Source organism: Carassius auratus, unplaced genomic scaffold (genome assembly GCF_003368295.1).
Source record: "Carassius auratus strain Wakin unplaced genomic scaffold, ASM336829v1 scaf_tig00029833, whole genome shotgun sequence".
Lineage (NCBI taxonomy): Eukaryota > Metazoa > Chordata > Actinopteri > Cypriniformes > Cyprinidae > Carassius > Carassius auratus.
This window is the reverse complement of record NW_020525800.1, coordinates 1-15,099: the sequence shown is the minus strand read 5'-3', so window position 1 is coordinate 15,099 and position 15,099 is coordinate 1. Positions and strand designations below refer to the sequence as shown.

At 36.2% G+C, this 15,099-nt stretch overlaps 1 protein-coding gene and 1 long non-coding RNA gene across 2 annotated transcripts; both read left to right on the top strand.

Moving 5' to 3' along the window:
- Positions 1–2,049: 2,049 nt before the first annotated feature.
- On the top strand, positions 2,050–6,602 carry LOC113079906 (isotocin receptor-like). The gene is made up of 3 exons (XM_026252135.1): positions 2,050–2,321; positions 2,875–3,945; positions 5,706–6,602. Exons 2-3 carry the CDS (start codon positions 3,024–3,026, stop codon positions 5,930–5,932), a joined length of 1,149 nt encoding a protein of 382 aa, XP_026107920.1. The 5' UTR covers positions 2,050–2,321; positions 2,875–3,023; the 3' UTR covers positions 5,933–6,602.
- Positions 6,603–8,371: 1,769 nt separating this feature from the next.
- Positions 8,372–15,099, top strand: LOC113079905 (uncharacterized). Its single transcript, XR_003281778.1, has 8 exons — positions 8,372–8,610; positions 10,025–10,178; positions 10,830–10,872; positions 11,614–11,654; positions 12,205–12,259; positions 13,163–13,202; positions 13,303–13,401; positions 14,994–15,099. It is a non-coding gene; the product is annotated as an uncharacterized LOC113079905 (long non-coding RNA).

The following is a 15,099-nucleotide window of genomic DNA, read 5'->3' as shown; positions in this document are numbered from 1 at the left end:
GTGCTGCAAATCCATTTATACTTTGCTGAAATTTCCGCGTCTTCATTGAGAGAGAGCGTGTCATGGATGCTTAGCAACGACAGACGCCCCAGGAGCACTTCTGCCCGAGCGCTTTGGAAAGAAGGAGAAAGCGGCGCGACTAGCGTTTTCCACGCGTTTTTAGGCGCGAACTATTGAAGACAAAAGCGATGACCCTCGGTACCTCTCAGGCTGACATGTTGATGTGATGTGATATCTGATTTAAGTGGGCGTGGTGTGTGTAAGGTAGAGAGGACATGACTGATGATAGTGTCCTGATCCAGTCATGACGCTATTCTCAGCCTGCGCTCCAGCTGAGTAATCAACTTTATTTTAAAAAATAATTTATATATTTTATATTCAAAATGAAAACATGATGTGATTAACACTCAAGTCATTCAAGTCATCGTGTCTCAAGTCAAGTCAAGTCCCGAGTCTTTAACTTCCAAGTCCGAGTCAAGTCTCAAGTCCTAAAAATAGCGACTCGAGTCGACTCGAGTCCAAGTCACCAAGTCACAAGTCCCCATGTCTGTTGAAGATACATAGCTGGTTACCAGCATGTGTTGGGTTTCCCACCAGCCTTTTTAATCAGTTTACTTGTTCAAACATTATCATCCTGTTGGAAATTCATGCTGGTGTGGTCTCAATAGGGTACTGAGGATGATGGTGCAGTCATAGGTAATAGTGCTAATCAGTGGTTTTATTTATATCTGTTCCCCTTATAGGCTCATAACGAAAGTAACATCATAATTACTATTCTCAGTGTAACTCATAATTATTTCAAATTGCTTGAATTGGTTCAGTATATTGTATTTGTAATTGTACTAACATGGCAAAATAAAGAAAGTTTATTTTGTGGATTCCAGACAAAAGCATGAGTCACATCCTCCATTTGAAAGAAACTGTTTGTGTGTGAACTGAATTTGTGTTGTCAGTGCAAAAACAATGTTCAGCTTCTAAAACTATGCTAAATAATCATAAAGGAAATGCATTGTTAAATAATATTGATTTATTTCTCCACTAACCCAACCAGATATGTTTCCCTGGACATTTTTTCCTTCCTGCTTTTAAATTCAGCTGCTCGTCTTTGCAACAGAGACCAAATCAGCACCCTGAGGTGCCAATACAAAACAACTTGACTGTCCAGCACCATTTGGGTTCGCCCAGCAAAAATATGTATGAACGGTTAATTATGGCCAAAACTGGCTGTGGCAAAGTCTGACCCAAGTAAACAGTGGAAATTGCAACAGTTCTCTCGTTCCATGCAATCTAAAACGGATTTATTTTCAGCTGGCAGACTCCTTACTGCACCTGACAAGGCAGGATGTTGTATGGGGCAGGATGTTGCCCCTAAAAGAAGTTAACCATGTCAGTGTTAATCAGAAACAATGGAAACAAATATTAAGTGCAATGGAAACTCAAGTTTTTCTTTCTTTCTTTTTTCTTTTCTTTTTTTTTGGATTCCATTAATTTACTAACCCTTAGGCCATTCAAGCTGCTGAGTTTGTTTTTTTATCTGAATAGATGTGGAGAAATTTAGCATTACATCACTTGCTCACCAAAATGGATCCTCTGCAGTGAATGGGTGCTGTCAGAATGAGAGTCCAAACAGCTGACAAAATCCATTAACGTCTTGTCAAGTGAAAAGCTTAGTGTCTTTGTAATAAACCGATTTATCATTAAGATGTCTTTAACTTAAGGAGTTTTAATTTTAATCAGCTGTTTGGACTCTCATTCTGACGGCACCCATTCACTGCACAATAAAAAGCAACGCTTTGTCTACTTTCATTGTTTATTTATTTATTTATTTACATTACATTGAAAGTTGGTTTCTATATAGGCATGCATTTTAACTTTTCCACCATTATTGTTCAGGAAAAGAAGATAGGGTAAAGTTCATTTGACACACACTGAACCTGCTATTGGGGCATGCTGTCAAAATATATGGGGTTAGTTGCCACAATGGAAATCTGCAGCTAGCTGAAATTGCTTTCGACAACTAGACCCCGTCTCTCCTACTGGGCCGCACATTAGCTGTTGATTGTTTCTATAAATATCATCATGGTAAAATACATTCAATATTCCAGCACAGCACCATGGCACTCAGTGGCAGAAATGTGTAAGTGCATGCCAGGACAAATCCACCCAGTGCACCCTCATATAACTGTGTTCGTTTTGAGATTTGAGCAGACAGAGCTGCTGTATCCGAGCACTCATGGGAGAAAGTCAACGCTATACATCAGTGATAGCTTCATTTCAAACCAAAGACATACAGAATGGATCCCTTTCGAAATACATTAAGGGTAAGTGATTTTTTTTTCACAGTTGTCACAATAGTATGAATATTTTGAATATTTGAAATTAACTATTTTAATCAATTTATTATATAGCCAACTGGTATTTAAAATTACAATTAAACGGCTAGTATTGTTTATTATTGGTTATGCTCTGTGGTAAAAAGTATAAACGCTGACTAAAGGGACTTGCAAAAAATGAACTCAAAAGAAAAGGCTGTTTTTATTAATTCCAAATTTACAAATATGCAGTTTTTCATTGGGGTTTCAAATATTTTATTTACCATGAAAGTTATTCAGGGCGCGAAATAGACGCGCGCGAACAGTAATCGCGTGCAAGGAGGTAACCATAGCAACAGATCCTAATCAGTCATAACATTGAAAAAAACTTGAAAACTACACTGGTGTTATCATAACTTTTCATATTGCAAATATATCACGTACCAACTAGTGATTTTTTTTTCGCTCACTGCAAGACGAACCTAAAAAAATGCGATTTGAAAATTACTGAATGAAAGAGAAATAACAACCGTCTTGAAATTATTACATTTTTATTTTGCAGTGAACGGGACCTATTTTCTTTACATCATCAACATATGGTGCTAAATGCACATCCTAACGGCATCTTTACACAAATGTGTAACGATTTATAGCGCCTGAGTCGTCAGAACACCGCAAATACAGCGCGCTCGGACGCGCATTTTACGCACGATGGAGAGCCTGCTGAAAGAAACGATTGTCTGGCCCTACAACGATTCCTGGACAAATTCAAGCAAGGAAAACGACACTAGAGGATTGAACCAAACCGTAAACCCTCTGAAGCGCAACGAAGAGGTGGCGAAAGTCGAAGTAACCGTCCTGGTGTTGATTCTGCTGCTGGCGCTCGCCGGCAACCTGTGCGTCCTTGTGGCTATCCAGACGAGTAAACACGTTCAGTCGCGGATGTACTATTTTATGAAACACTTGAGCATAGCTGACCTGGTGGTGGCGGTTTTTCAAGTTCTCCCTCAACTTATCTGGGACATCACCTTTCGCTTTTATGGACCAGACTTTTTGTGCCGCCTGGTGAAGTACCTACAGGTGGTTGGCATGTTTGCATCCACTTACATGCTCGTGCTGATGTCTATCGATAGATGTTTGGCTATATGGCAGCCACTGCGATCCCTGCGCCGTCGAAAGGACCGTTGTTTCGTCCTGGCCTCTTGGATTATAAGCCTTGTCTTCAGTTTGCCACAGGTGTACATCTTCTCCCTCAGAGAGGTGGGCGACGGGGTCTTCGACTGCTGGGCGGATTTTGTTCAGCCCTGGGGCGCAAAGGCTTACGTTACGTGGATAAGTCTCACAATCTACATAATTCCCGTAGCCATTTTAAGCGTTTGTTATGGACTTATAAGTTATAAAATATGGCAAAACTTTAAGCTGAAGACCCGGCGCGACCAGAGTCTGTCCTTGACCCCGCGGCCAGCCAAGGGCACCGCGCTCTCCCGCGTCAGCAGCGTCAAGTTGATCTCCAAAGCTAAGATAAGGACGGTGAAAATGACGTTTGTGATCGTCCTGGCTTATATCATCTGTTGGACGCCGTTTTTCTTCGTACAGATGTGGTCCGCCTGGGATCCAATGGCTCCAAGAGAAGGTAATACATGTTATGTATATATGTATGTACGTATGTATATATATATATATATATATATATATATATATATATATATATATATATATATATATATATATATATATATATATATATATTTAAACCGTGGAAAATTGGATCCCTAGGATTTTGAAGAGAGGAGAGATGTCCTGATCATACCCTCAGATAGTAATAAAATCAGTTTATGTCCTTAATCTGCAGGTCATGTTTATTTCTGGTCTATTAAAAGAAATTTGAAATCTATTATGGCAATAAAACAAGATATACCTTAGTCCAGTCACATATAAAATTGTACCTAAATAATTTTATGCTCTCCATTCTTCTGGTATTCCTCTATAGTCATCTCTTTTTAACTTTATATAAATTGTGCTCTAAAACCCACTGATTGTTGCATAAACCCAAAAACTTTTTACAGAGTAGAATACAGACAGAGACAGATAAAATGAGAGTCTGAACAGCAGTTCAGACACCCTCGGGTGGGTTTGGTATAAAGTAAATGTTGCATGATATCAAAACGGTTACTCTTTATCCTTGTCTTGATCCTAAGGAGTGTCATTTCCATGTAATTTCATAACATAATTTGTGAGGAGGTCCTGTGCTGTTATCAAATCCACCAGGCCCAAATGAAGACAACTGCAAGGAATCCATCTGCTACGCATTTCCTTTCCCACCCCTGCTCATTATTACTCCTCCACAATAAAAGGGGTGTAATTAAGGTTACTTCATCAAGATAAATGCCAAATGTGTATACAGTAGGCTGCAAAAGACTGAGACCATACTGAAAAATAGAATATTTATTTTGAACTTAAAAACTTAAATTGAATTATATATATATAAAAAAAAACGATTTAAAATTGTTTTTTTATTTTTATTTTATTAAAGGAATGGAAGATACAAATGCACAATAGATTTTAAGACAGTTTTCACTTAAGACTTATTGAATACACTGTAATTTACAAATGAATAGTACAGATATTTCAGACCCTGTATATTCAAACAAATGAGAGACTACCCACGGTCTAGACTAATCTAATATATTAGAGCAATACGTTTGAAATAATCAAATTCAATATAATTGGAGTTTCAGCAATAAGACATTGAAGGACAATAGAGATTAAGTTTAGATATTACAATCTGACGTCAAGCAGTTCATTCAAAAATTAACATTTTATCTCTTTTTTCCATGTCTTTTAAAATCTGTATTATTTTTTTCCTGTGGAAAACAAAAGTATTTTTTATTAAGAATTTGCATGCAACTCTTTTCCCTAATGACAGTTCATTGTGAACCTGGTTTCATGCTGCAACATGGACCAGTTTTTATTTTTGTGAACAATTATTTGAATATACCAAGGTGCACATCATTAGTCCATCATGTAACCTTATTTCATACTTATTTTAGAGACAGAGACTGTTCTTAGAGACAGCTCTATTTCTTGTCGTTAAGGTGTTTTTTTTTTTTTGGGGGGGGGGGGGGGGGATCTACACATCTTGACCTGACATCCTGCTGTTTCTGTTTCAATGAAGATTTTCAGAATATTGACTATGTAATGAATACACAGACTTAAAAATGACCATAATTGATCTTGCCTACAGTACATTTAAATTTACTGGCCAGTAGCATTATGAAAATATCTATCTATCTATCTATCTAGGCAAAGTGTGTGGACAGTGCATAGATATATAATCATCGTGTTTAATAGTCACATAACCTCTCTAACTTTTTTATGTCTTGTCTCTAATAGCTATGGCGTTCATTATTGCGATGCTTCTGGCCAGTCTCAACAGCTGCTGTAACCCCTGGATCTACATGTTTTTCGCTGGTCATCTGTTCCGGGATCTCATGCAGCGCTGTCTTATGGCATCACACTGCGGCTGTAAGAGGCAATGGAGATCTAAGAGCCATTCAGGGACGGGTGCAGTGAGGAGCACCAGCAGCCAGAAGAGCGTGACACAGTCTTCTACTACATGAGAGAAAGTTGGAATACATGCAGTTCGTATTATTGAACAGAACAATAAAATAACATAAGCTAAGGAATCATTTCATATGATTTTTACAGGTGTGGTGCAGACCTCAGATACGTTAGCCATGGATAATCTACAATCATCTGCAGCTTAAAAACTATCTTTACTAAATTAATGCTTGACCTGTAGCTGTCTTTGATACAGGAGGTGTTTATACCCATCTCTTGTTCACCCAAAAGTGCAAATTGTGTGATAATTTACTCACTTTAGTGTTGTTCCAAACCCATTTGATAATCATATCAATGGGATTAAAGTTTTTAAAGAGTAACTTAATGTTATATTCTTTTGCAGCCATGCATAGGGACTACAGGAGTTACATTAAATAACAGCTTAAAATCTACTGCATGGCTTTTGAAGACTTCTGAGTTTCCTGTAGCGTTGTGCTCGAATGGACTTACATGGTGCTTTCTTTTTGGAAGAAGAGCAGCTCAAAGATAAGTTAGCCAGAAGTCATACTGATGTGGATTTGAGGGTGAGTAAATGATGAGGATATTTTCATTTTTTGGTGACTTTTCAGTAGTTTTGATGTCCCAGCGATGTTCCTTAATCGTTATTTTGTAGAAATATACTGTAAATATTGTTCAAACAGCAGATCAATAAGGCTGTGAGTCACTTGAATGTAATCTTATTTATTAAACTTTTAGTGTTCTAACAAATGCATTAGACTGTGCTTGTGGATATGAATGAACATGATCGACTGCAGTTGGAGAAAATGAACACACAGATAAAACAATCAATTTCTAATTTCTAACCAGAAAATGCTAGCAGCAAAGAAGACATCCAAGTTTTCTTTATGACCAATACGAAGATGTGAGCTCACATAAATAAGAGTCAATTATTCTCAGGATGAATCCAATTATTTATTCATTTATTTAATTTTAATGTTTGGTCCATGAACAGAGAGATGGCAAATTTTAATTATAAATTATAACTTAATTAAATACAACCACTTCATACAGACTCAGCAGTCATATCTCCAACATCTAACTGGGAATAGAAGCATATTAAATCTTTTATAAACATGCAAATGTACAAAAAGTTGAAGAGTTCCTTTGATTAAAAAAAAATGCTCACGGCAAAAATCAGATTAAGCAATATAATAAATTGTTTGACAGATATTAGCCTCTTCAGCCAAATAATAAATCTGTCACAGTATATATGATTTCCAAACTCAAAAAATCCCAGTAGTACTGTCCAAAAAGCTCGTTGGATATAAATGGATACACACTGACACCTAGTGTTTCATTACAACTTTACAGCAAAAGAGTGCTATTAAGTGTTCTTCAGTTATTCCTAGCACTATCTTCGCGATTGCCACTAAAACGAAAATGGACACCTAAAATCAACATTTTAAGGAAGTCTAATTTAATGTATGTATGTATATATATATATATATATATTATATATATATATATATATATATATATATATAGGCTATATATATTATATATATATAAAACGTAACTCTTTTGTAGCATAATATGTTTCTTTACTGTCACTTTTTATAACTTTAATGCATCCTTGTCAAATAATAATAAAAAATTATAATATATATATTTAGTGAATAGCAGCTCTCATCTGAGCCTCTTCAGTATTGCTCCCTTTCAACACTCGTCTTCCATCCTTCCTTTCTGCTTACCTCTCCTCTTGCTCTTTCAGTGCCTACCACTCTTTTTCGCTCTTTTCTTCCTACATCTCTGCCATTTCTCTTTCTTCATATCTTTTCCCTCCTCCACTCTTCCCCTCATCCTCCTATTCCCTGTCCTTTTCCACTACCCACTCCACTATTTTTCTAATATCAAAGTTGCCCCCTGAAAGTTTAAAAAACACACAAGATTATATATTTTAATATTGCAAAGCCTCACAGTGAAAGAGAGCAGGTCAGGCCTGTCTTTAACACACCAAATTGATGATTCTTAGTTCACAGTTGTCAAATTCTCTCTGAATTACAAGTTTGGTTCTCAGAAGTGAAACAGGGTGAGAAGATTTGACTGGGTTAATGGTTAAAGTGAGGGTTGTGACACTCTAATCATATGCCTCAGACAGTTGCTGTTTACTGGCAGTTTCACTGATAACTTCAAATGTAACACTTCTTTTACAGTAAAGCAAGCCAATGTCAAACATAGAATTCACAAATTCATAATAACAGCCAGATTATGACAAAATAGTTAAAATAGTAAACTATAACAGAGTATTAGATTTAAACACACACACAACAATTTTTGTTTTTCAATAAACCTATAGACATTGTGCGTTTATGGAGCGATATCTTGCACGTCTGTTATGCTTCAACCACCCAAACTTGCTGTGTAAACTGTGTGTAACAGTATTTCCTACAACAGTGTGTGGCCATAGTTGTCATTCTGCTCTTCACAGCAGCAGCACATCTTCCTCCTACAGCTTCCGTCAGTTACAGCGCGTCATGACTGTGGCACCACAGTTTGCGTTGGCGGGCGAATCAACAATCGATCGTGGTTTTTAAGCTAAGGGGTTGAGTCTCCCGTGTGTTATTTTTAGTCATGCGATGGACATCCTTTAAGATGTAAGTGTGAGTGGGATGCAGGACAGTAGAGCGGTGAATTATGCCGTTGCCGTGAGAGTGGACTGATCGAGGCACTTTTAAAGGTAGGTTATGTAGCGTGAGGCGCAATGGAACCCTCCATCCTTAAGAAAAGATCGTTTAATTATTTTCAACTTGCGTATTGCTTTATGTAAGGCACTTTCGACTATGTGTAGCCTATAATACGCGACATTTTTTATAAATGAAAGTGATATGGCAAATGTGGTGTTACTGAACGTGTGTTTGCCGCTAGCGCGTGATTTCCTTTATAACGCAATCTGTCATGTAAGTAACGTTAGCTTAATGTATGGATGACAGCAGGGTGATGGAGGGTTTGAGGATATAACGCTTTAATTTAGGCTCAGGAAGTCAAAAGAAAAGATTGGATGGGTTTGAATTAGCTACTTTTTACATACAGATGCATTTCAGTTGAGCTTTTAAACATTTTTGTCAGTACAAAAGTTAGTCAGGGGACTTATGTTGAACTTTGGTATAGCATCAAGACGCTCGTGAACAGTAATCCGCTGTAAAAGTAACTGTTACAACGGTACAGCGCTCGAGTACTTTTAGACTAATAACGTTAGATGTATTTACATTTCTTTTGTGCTTTCCATATTTATTATCGGTTTCATTTTTGTAGTCTTGTCACATTTTTTTCACCTTCCGTAAAAAACCGCTGGGTAACTTAAATAGCGTCACCCTATTTAGTAGGCTAACGTTAACCTCAATGCAGGCAAGTACTTAGTACTTATTACATAGCTAATTGTAGGCCTATGTGTTTTATAAAGGATAACAATGTGTTTTGTGTAAAAATTATTTCTGACAGCTTACTTTCATTTATAGAGGATGAACATAGCTACAGGATTTTCAATAGAAGCATTGGTCAAACATAAATAAATGGTGCTACTATCATTTTATTATAGTTTTACACTGAAAGCTGAACAAAATGAATAAAAAAATTGCAAGAAATTCCAGTCGCTCTCTGAAAATGTTCTCCCTGTGAGTAAATTTACAGTTGACACACTGACAACTTAAACATTAGAAATCACCCACAGAGGAGTGAAAACACTATTACACATGACCAAAACCCTCCCTGATGTGTCTGTATTAATAAGTTGTTCGTTTCTGCACAAAATAGTTCTGAGGTAGCTTTGAAAGAATAATGTCACATATGGCTTAATTTATTTGCGATTTTGCATTTTAAATGACAGTACTGGTATGAATCAGAAGGTTCTAAATCATTAAGCATTAAGTTATTGTAATCATTAGCATCATGAGTTTGTGTTAAGAATTATTTTGATATACAACAAAATCTAACTATATATAGAGGCCTACATTTGAGAGTGATGTTTAGTATTTGTTTCATTTAAATTTTGTAGTCTATCCTGCTGTATAATCTTTGCTTTTTTAGGCAACACCGTTTGTCAGTCAGTCACCGGTTTTGGTTAAATAATCCTGCAAAGTGTTTTCTCGCGGTAGGTGGCCACAGACATGGAGAGTCCTTCTAAGATCGAGAGGCGACAAGCGTGGGCAAGCAGCCGCCACAAGTTTACCGTAAAAGATGCAGAACACCGCAGCTCCACAGCAGAACATCAGTCTCATTTCTCGCTCCAAGATGATGTCTTTGTGGATGGTGAGCATAAGGTTAATGTTTAAAGTTCAGCTGTGGCAATAGTTTGATAATATGGAAAGAGGCTGCATATCTCATTTCCTCTTTAGCATGTGGATTGCTGCTACAGTACCTAATGCAATCAGGGTCTTTTATGGGTTCACTTTTAAATATTTTAGTTCATTTTCTTTTATAATTTGGGAAGTATACAGCTTGAAAGCTGCACTTTTATAATCCTTGTTTAAATAGAACCCCACTTGGTTTTAATAATGCATTTTTAGAAACCCAAATGCTTTTTGGGAGCATTGAATGCTTTATTTTGTAAAATAGTTTTAAGCAAAACACAGTCAAGATTTAAAAAAAAAAAAAGAAAAAAAAAAAAAAATAATGTATATATATGTATATATAAATATATTGGACAATAGTTTGGAATAAAAGAGAAAATAAAGTGTATTACAGCTTAATCAGGTCACTTTTAAGTTTAGCTTACTAGATTATAACTGCTACTGTCAGAGATAAAAGACAGACCACAAACAGTGCATGGTTACCTCTAGATAAACTCTATTTCCAAAACAGAAAGCTCATTTACACCTCTGTCTCTCTATCACTCACACACCCCCATTCTCAAATAGACAGGCTGAGATCACAATGTGCGTCTTTATTTTGTTTCCACAGGATGCTCTGCTGGAAAAATTGAAACCTGGCTTCAAGGTTGTGGGTAAGTGTTTGTGTGAACGCTTCCTATAAAAGACAGACATTGTGTGTCAGTTGTAATACAATAACAACAAGTGAGTGGAAAACCACAAATGTTCTTGGGTTTATTCGTTGAAGGTCATGCAGGTTAAAAATAATCAAGGACAACATTTCACAAGGTACCTTCACATGAAAGCTACGTTGTTTTGCTCTATTTATAGATTGTTCTGAGGAAGATTCTGTTTTCAAATTTTCATTTTCTGGATCAGGAAATAGCAGACAAATTTTGACATTTTTGTTATTGTTTCTCACCGTGTAGGTTTTGCAATGTCAAGTTGTGTTAGAGGGGTCATGAATAAAGTGTTTTTCAGACAAATTTTGTGTAAAAAAGATAAACACATTTTACACATTGGAAATATATTCTACAAAGCCTATAAATTATATATCTAAATACATTCATAGCAGCGGTAGTCAGATGCCAGACCCAACAGTGCTTGTAAAGCGTGCAAAATTCTGTCTTCTTAATGCCATCTTTGACAAGATGCAAGATATCTTTCTGACATTTGTTTAATAAGGGCTACCAGTACATACTGCAACAAGAATTGAAAGATGTGTTGTGTGCATGTGTGTCTCTATTTTTATCACAGTATTTTACTGCATGCCCGCATCCCACCCACAGACCTTTGCTGATTCACACTTGATAAAAGTGCATTTTTCTTTTTCTTTTCTTTTGTTTTCCTTTTTCTTTTCTTCATCTTCTCTGTAGGAATGAAGCCAGTCCTGCCAAAGGCAGTCACCTAACAATAGGTAGGTTGAGGTAAAAACAAGTTTTGGATAACGATTAAGTTCAAAATTTTGAGTTGAAGCATAAAACCAGTGCAACCAAGAGTAGAATTACAAAATATCTCATTTTTACATATGCAATTGTGTAGGCCTTCATAGATTTTCTGTCACGTTTAAAGTAAAATCTATGGAATTCTTTGGTCTATATATATATATATATATATATATATATATATATATATATATATAGAGAGAGAGAGAGAGAGAGAGAGAGAGAGAGAGAGAGAGAGAGAGAGAGAGAGACCTCCCGGTCAAATACTGTGCTGGAAAGCGCAATACTAGTACTTGTCTAAAACTTGGCAAATGACCATGGGATAGGTGTGATAGTCAACAGCTTGCCATGCATCAAAAGGTTTTTAAATGCACTTCATGGAGGAAACCACCCGATGCATGTGCTGAATGTATGCAATGAATAACATCCATTAGAACTGTGCAAAATTCTCATTTTGGAGACCTTGTTAAGCCTTAGCTGTATTTCTGTTTTCTGATAAAACTGCTAAATGTAATTCTACAGGCCCTTCGAGGACAGGTACCAGCTTTTGAGGATGATCTGAGTCTGGGTGCAGAGGGTGAGTAGAAGCAACAATTATAACTGTAACTAAGCAATAATTGAGAAGTGGTGACAGCTGTTTTTGAGATTGTTCAAGAACATGCATATCACCTTTATCAAACAGTTCTGTTTTGTAGAGTCTAAAAAGTGTCTATTTTGTGCTAGACCCTTGTGCCGCTGTAATGGATTTGAATGATTATTGGTTATTTATGATGACAGACCTCTTTCTTGAGTGACATCCTCGTGCTTGATTGTAAGGATCTCATAATCAGTATGATGACGGTGATTATATATTATACGAAGCAGCACTGCATTTATGTTTGAGAGCGAACCTCTCCTCACTCCCCCCATGAATATTATCTTAAGTGCTGCATATCATATTGAGCCACTCTTGCATCTGGAAACACACATGCACAATGTTAGATTCACAGATACACGATTATTATGCAAGTAATAAATTAATAGTGTTTTAAGACAGTGATAAGGTAAATGAGATATTTTTTTATGTTTGTATTTATTTTTTATTTTTTTAAAAGGAGTGTTTATTGTAAGGTATAGTACTTCTCAAAAAGTTTGGGATCTATAAGATTTTGATAAGATATGCTCACCAAGGCAGCATTTACTTAATACAATTTCAAATAACTCATTTCTATTTTAATATATTGTCAAATGTAATTAATTCATGTGATGGCAAAGCTGATTTTGTAGCAGCAATTACTCCAGTCTTCAGTGTCACATGATCCTTCCGAAATGATTAAAGATGTTGATTTGGCACGCAAGGAACATTTATAGCTGATATCAATATTGAAAACAGTATTGAGAACAGTATTTATTTGAAAAAAAAAGTGACCGCAAACATTTGCATACATAATTTTGTAAACATCAGCAGCATTCATTTCAACCTGAATTCTTTATTTTACAGCTACTGCATTACATTATCCATCAGGTGCACCACAGTTTAGGTAAGGAATAGGTTGATTTAGTTTTACCGTTGAGGTACACATTTATGCTTCTAAATCTAATCCTACTATAATTCCTCATTTCATTGTATTTGTATATCAGAAGCACACCACAACACAAACTCAACCTGGCATTATTAAGCATGGGGCAGAGCGTCGCATCCAGTGCCTTCTCAACCACTACCAACAGGACTGTTTCCAGGTAAGAGCATGGGAAAGGCAGAACACACTGGACCAAATAGCACCACATTTAACTGACCTGCTGGATGAAGGTTCCCCACTTAGTGCCTGGCAGGAAACAGCCACAAAAAAAAAAACGCTTTCCTGCAGTGTGCATTTTCCTTTCATGCTCAAGATGGATTTGTGCATCTGAAGTCATACTGTAAATAGTTTTGGCAGAGCTAAGCAAGGCGGTTGGCTTGTTGCAAATGTAGAGTGATGCATAATAAAGTAGTACATTTACGCAACCTGTATGACAATAAGACCCTGTAATATAAATATGTGTCCCTCACTAAAGTAGTCCATCACCCAAACTGCTCAGTTATTTTTCATATTTTCTACATTGTTCAGTTCTAACAAAAACAAAATTCCTTGAAATGATATACTATACCCAAATTGCTATTTGAAAGCATGAAATTATGAATAAAATTAAACAAATAAACATACGATGAACTAAGGTCTTTGTGAATGACAGGTGCTGGAATTCCGTGGGCATAGATTATGTCTACCTGAGTTCATTCTATACTTTAGTTTGGTTTCTTATGGAGATGTTCATTTTAACCAGTTAAACGTTAACCGACTGTTAAGAAATTTGACAGATTGTTAAAATTGCTTAAAATAGGCTACACTACACACACACACACACACACACACAAACCACACACACCACACACACTATATATATATATATATATATATATATATATATATATATAAAAAGTTTTTTAGAGAGAGAAAGAAATATACGTTGCGTAGTTCTATTAATAAGTCGCATTTTTATTATTTAATTAAAAAATAGGCCTAATGCTGACTTGAAATGTTTAGAAACATTTTTAATAAGCACAGTAAACATAACTATGCTATTTTATTTCCCCTCACTCCACAACAAATCCTTTCAATTAACAGTAGCCTATTCAAAAAAGAACAAGAATAAAAACTAGCAAAAAAGTTTATAGCACATTGTTGAAGTAGCAAAGCTTAACTTTGTGCGTGCATGCAGCGCCAGTGCAATCACTTGATTTTCCCCCTTCTAACAGTGGAAGCAACTTCTCCCTTTTAGTCATAAAGATAATTGGAATAGTAAATGCTTTGCATTTATTTGTGTACATTCACAATCAAAACAAATCTTTGTGCATAAAATAAGCCTAAAGAAAAATAGAATGGTGCTTTCTGCCGCCTGTTTCCATTTCCTGTTTCGGAAACTCTGCATTTTTCATTCATTTTCATAATTTATTATTCAAGTTAAAATATATTTCAAAGCTTTATTATGTTTTTCTCAGCTTGCAGAAGCGCTACAGGTGTGTGATGTGATATGAAGAATGTGAATTCTCATGTTCTGTTGTTTGTTTCGCATGTAAAACTAATTCCCAGGAAACAAATGTTAGTATTTTTAATGGGTCCCAGGCACTTATCCTTTCTAATTTAATTCAATTTCTAATTTAAAATGATATTGTTGGTTAACAGTTAATAATAGGTTAATGAGTGTAAGATGTCGGTTAGAAAAAATAACCGAAATGAACATCTCTAGTTTCTTAAATATCTTTCGCTCTTCGTAACATCTCAAAAATTCCCCAGCGTGTCTGAAGTCCTCCAAATGCGTGCTGAAGATGCAGAAGAGACCCTTTTCCAGCTGGGTTTCGGTTGCGAGGAACCGCAGGTCACTGCCCGTATCCCAGTCCGC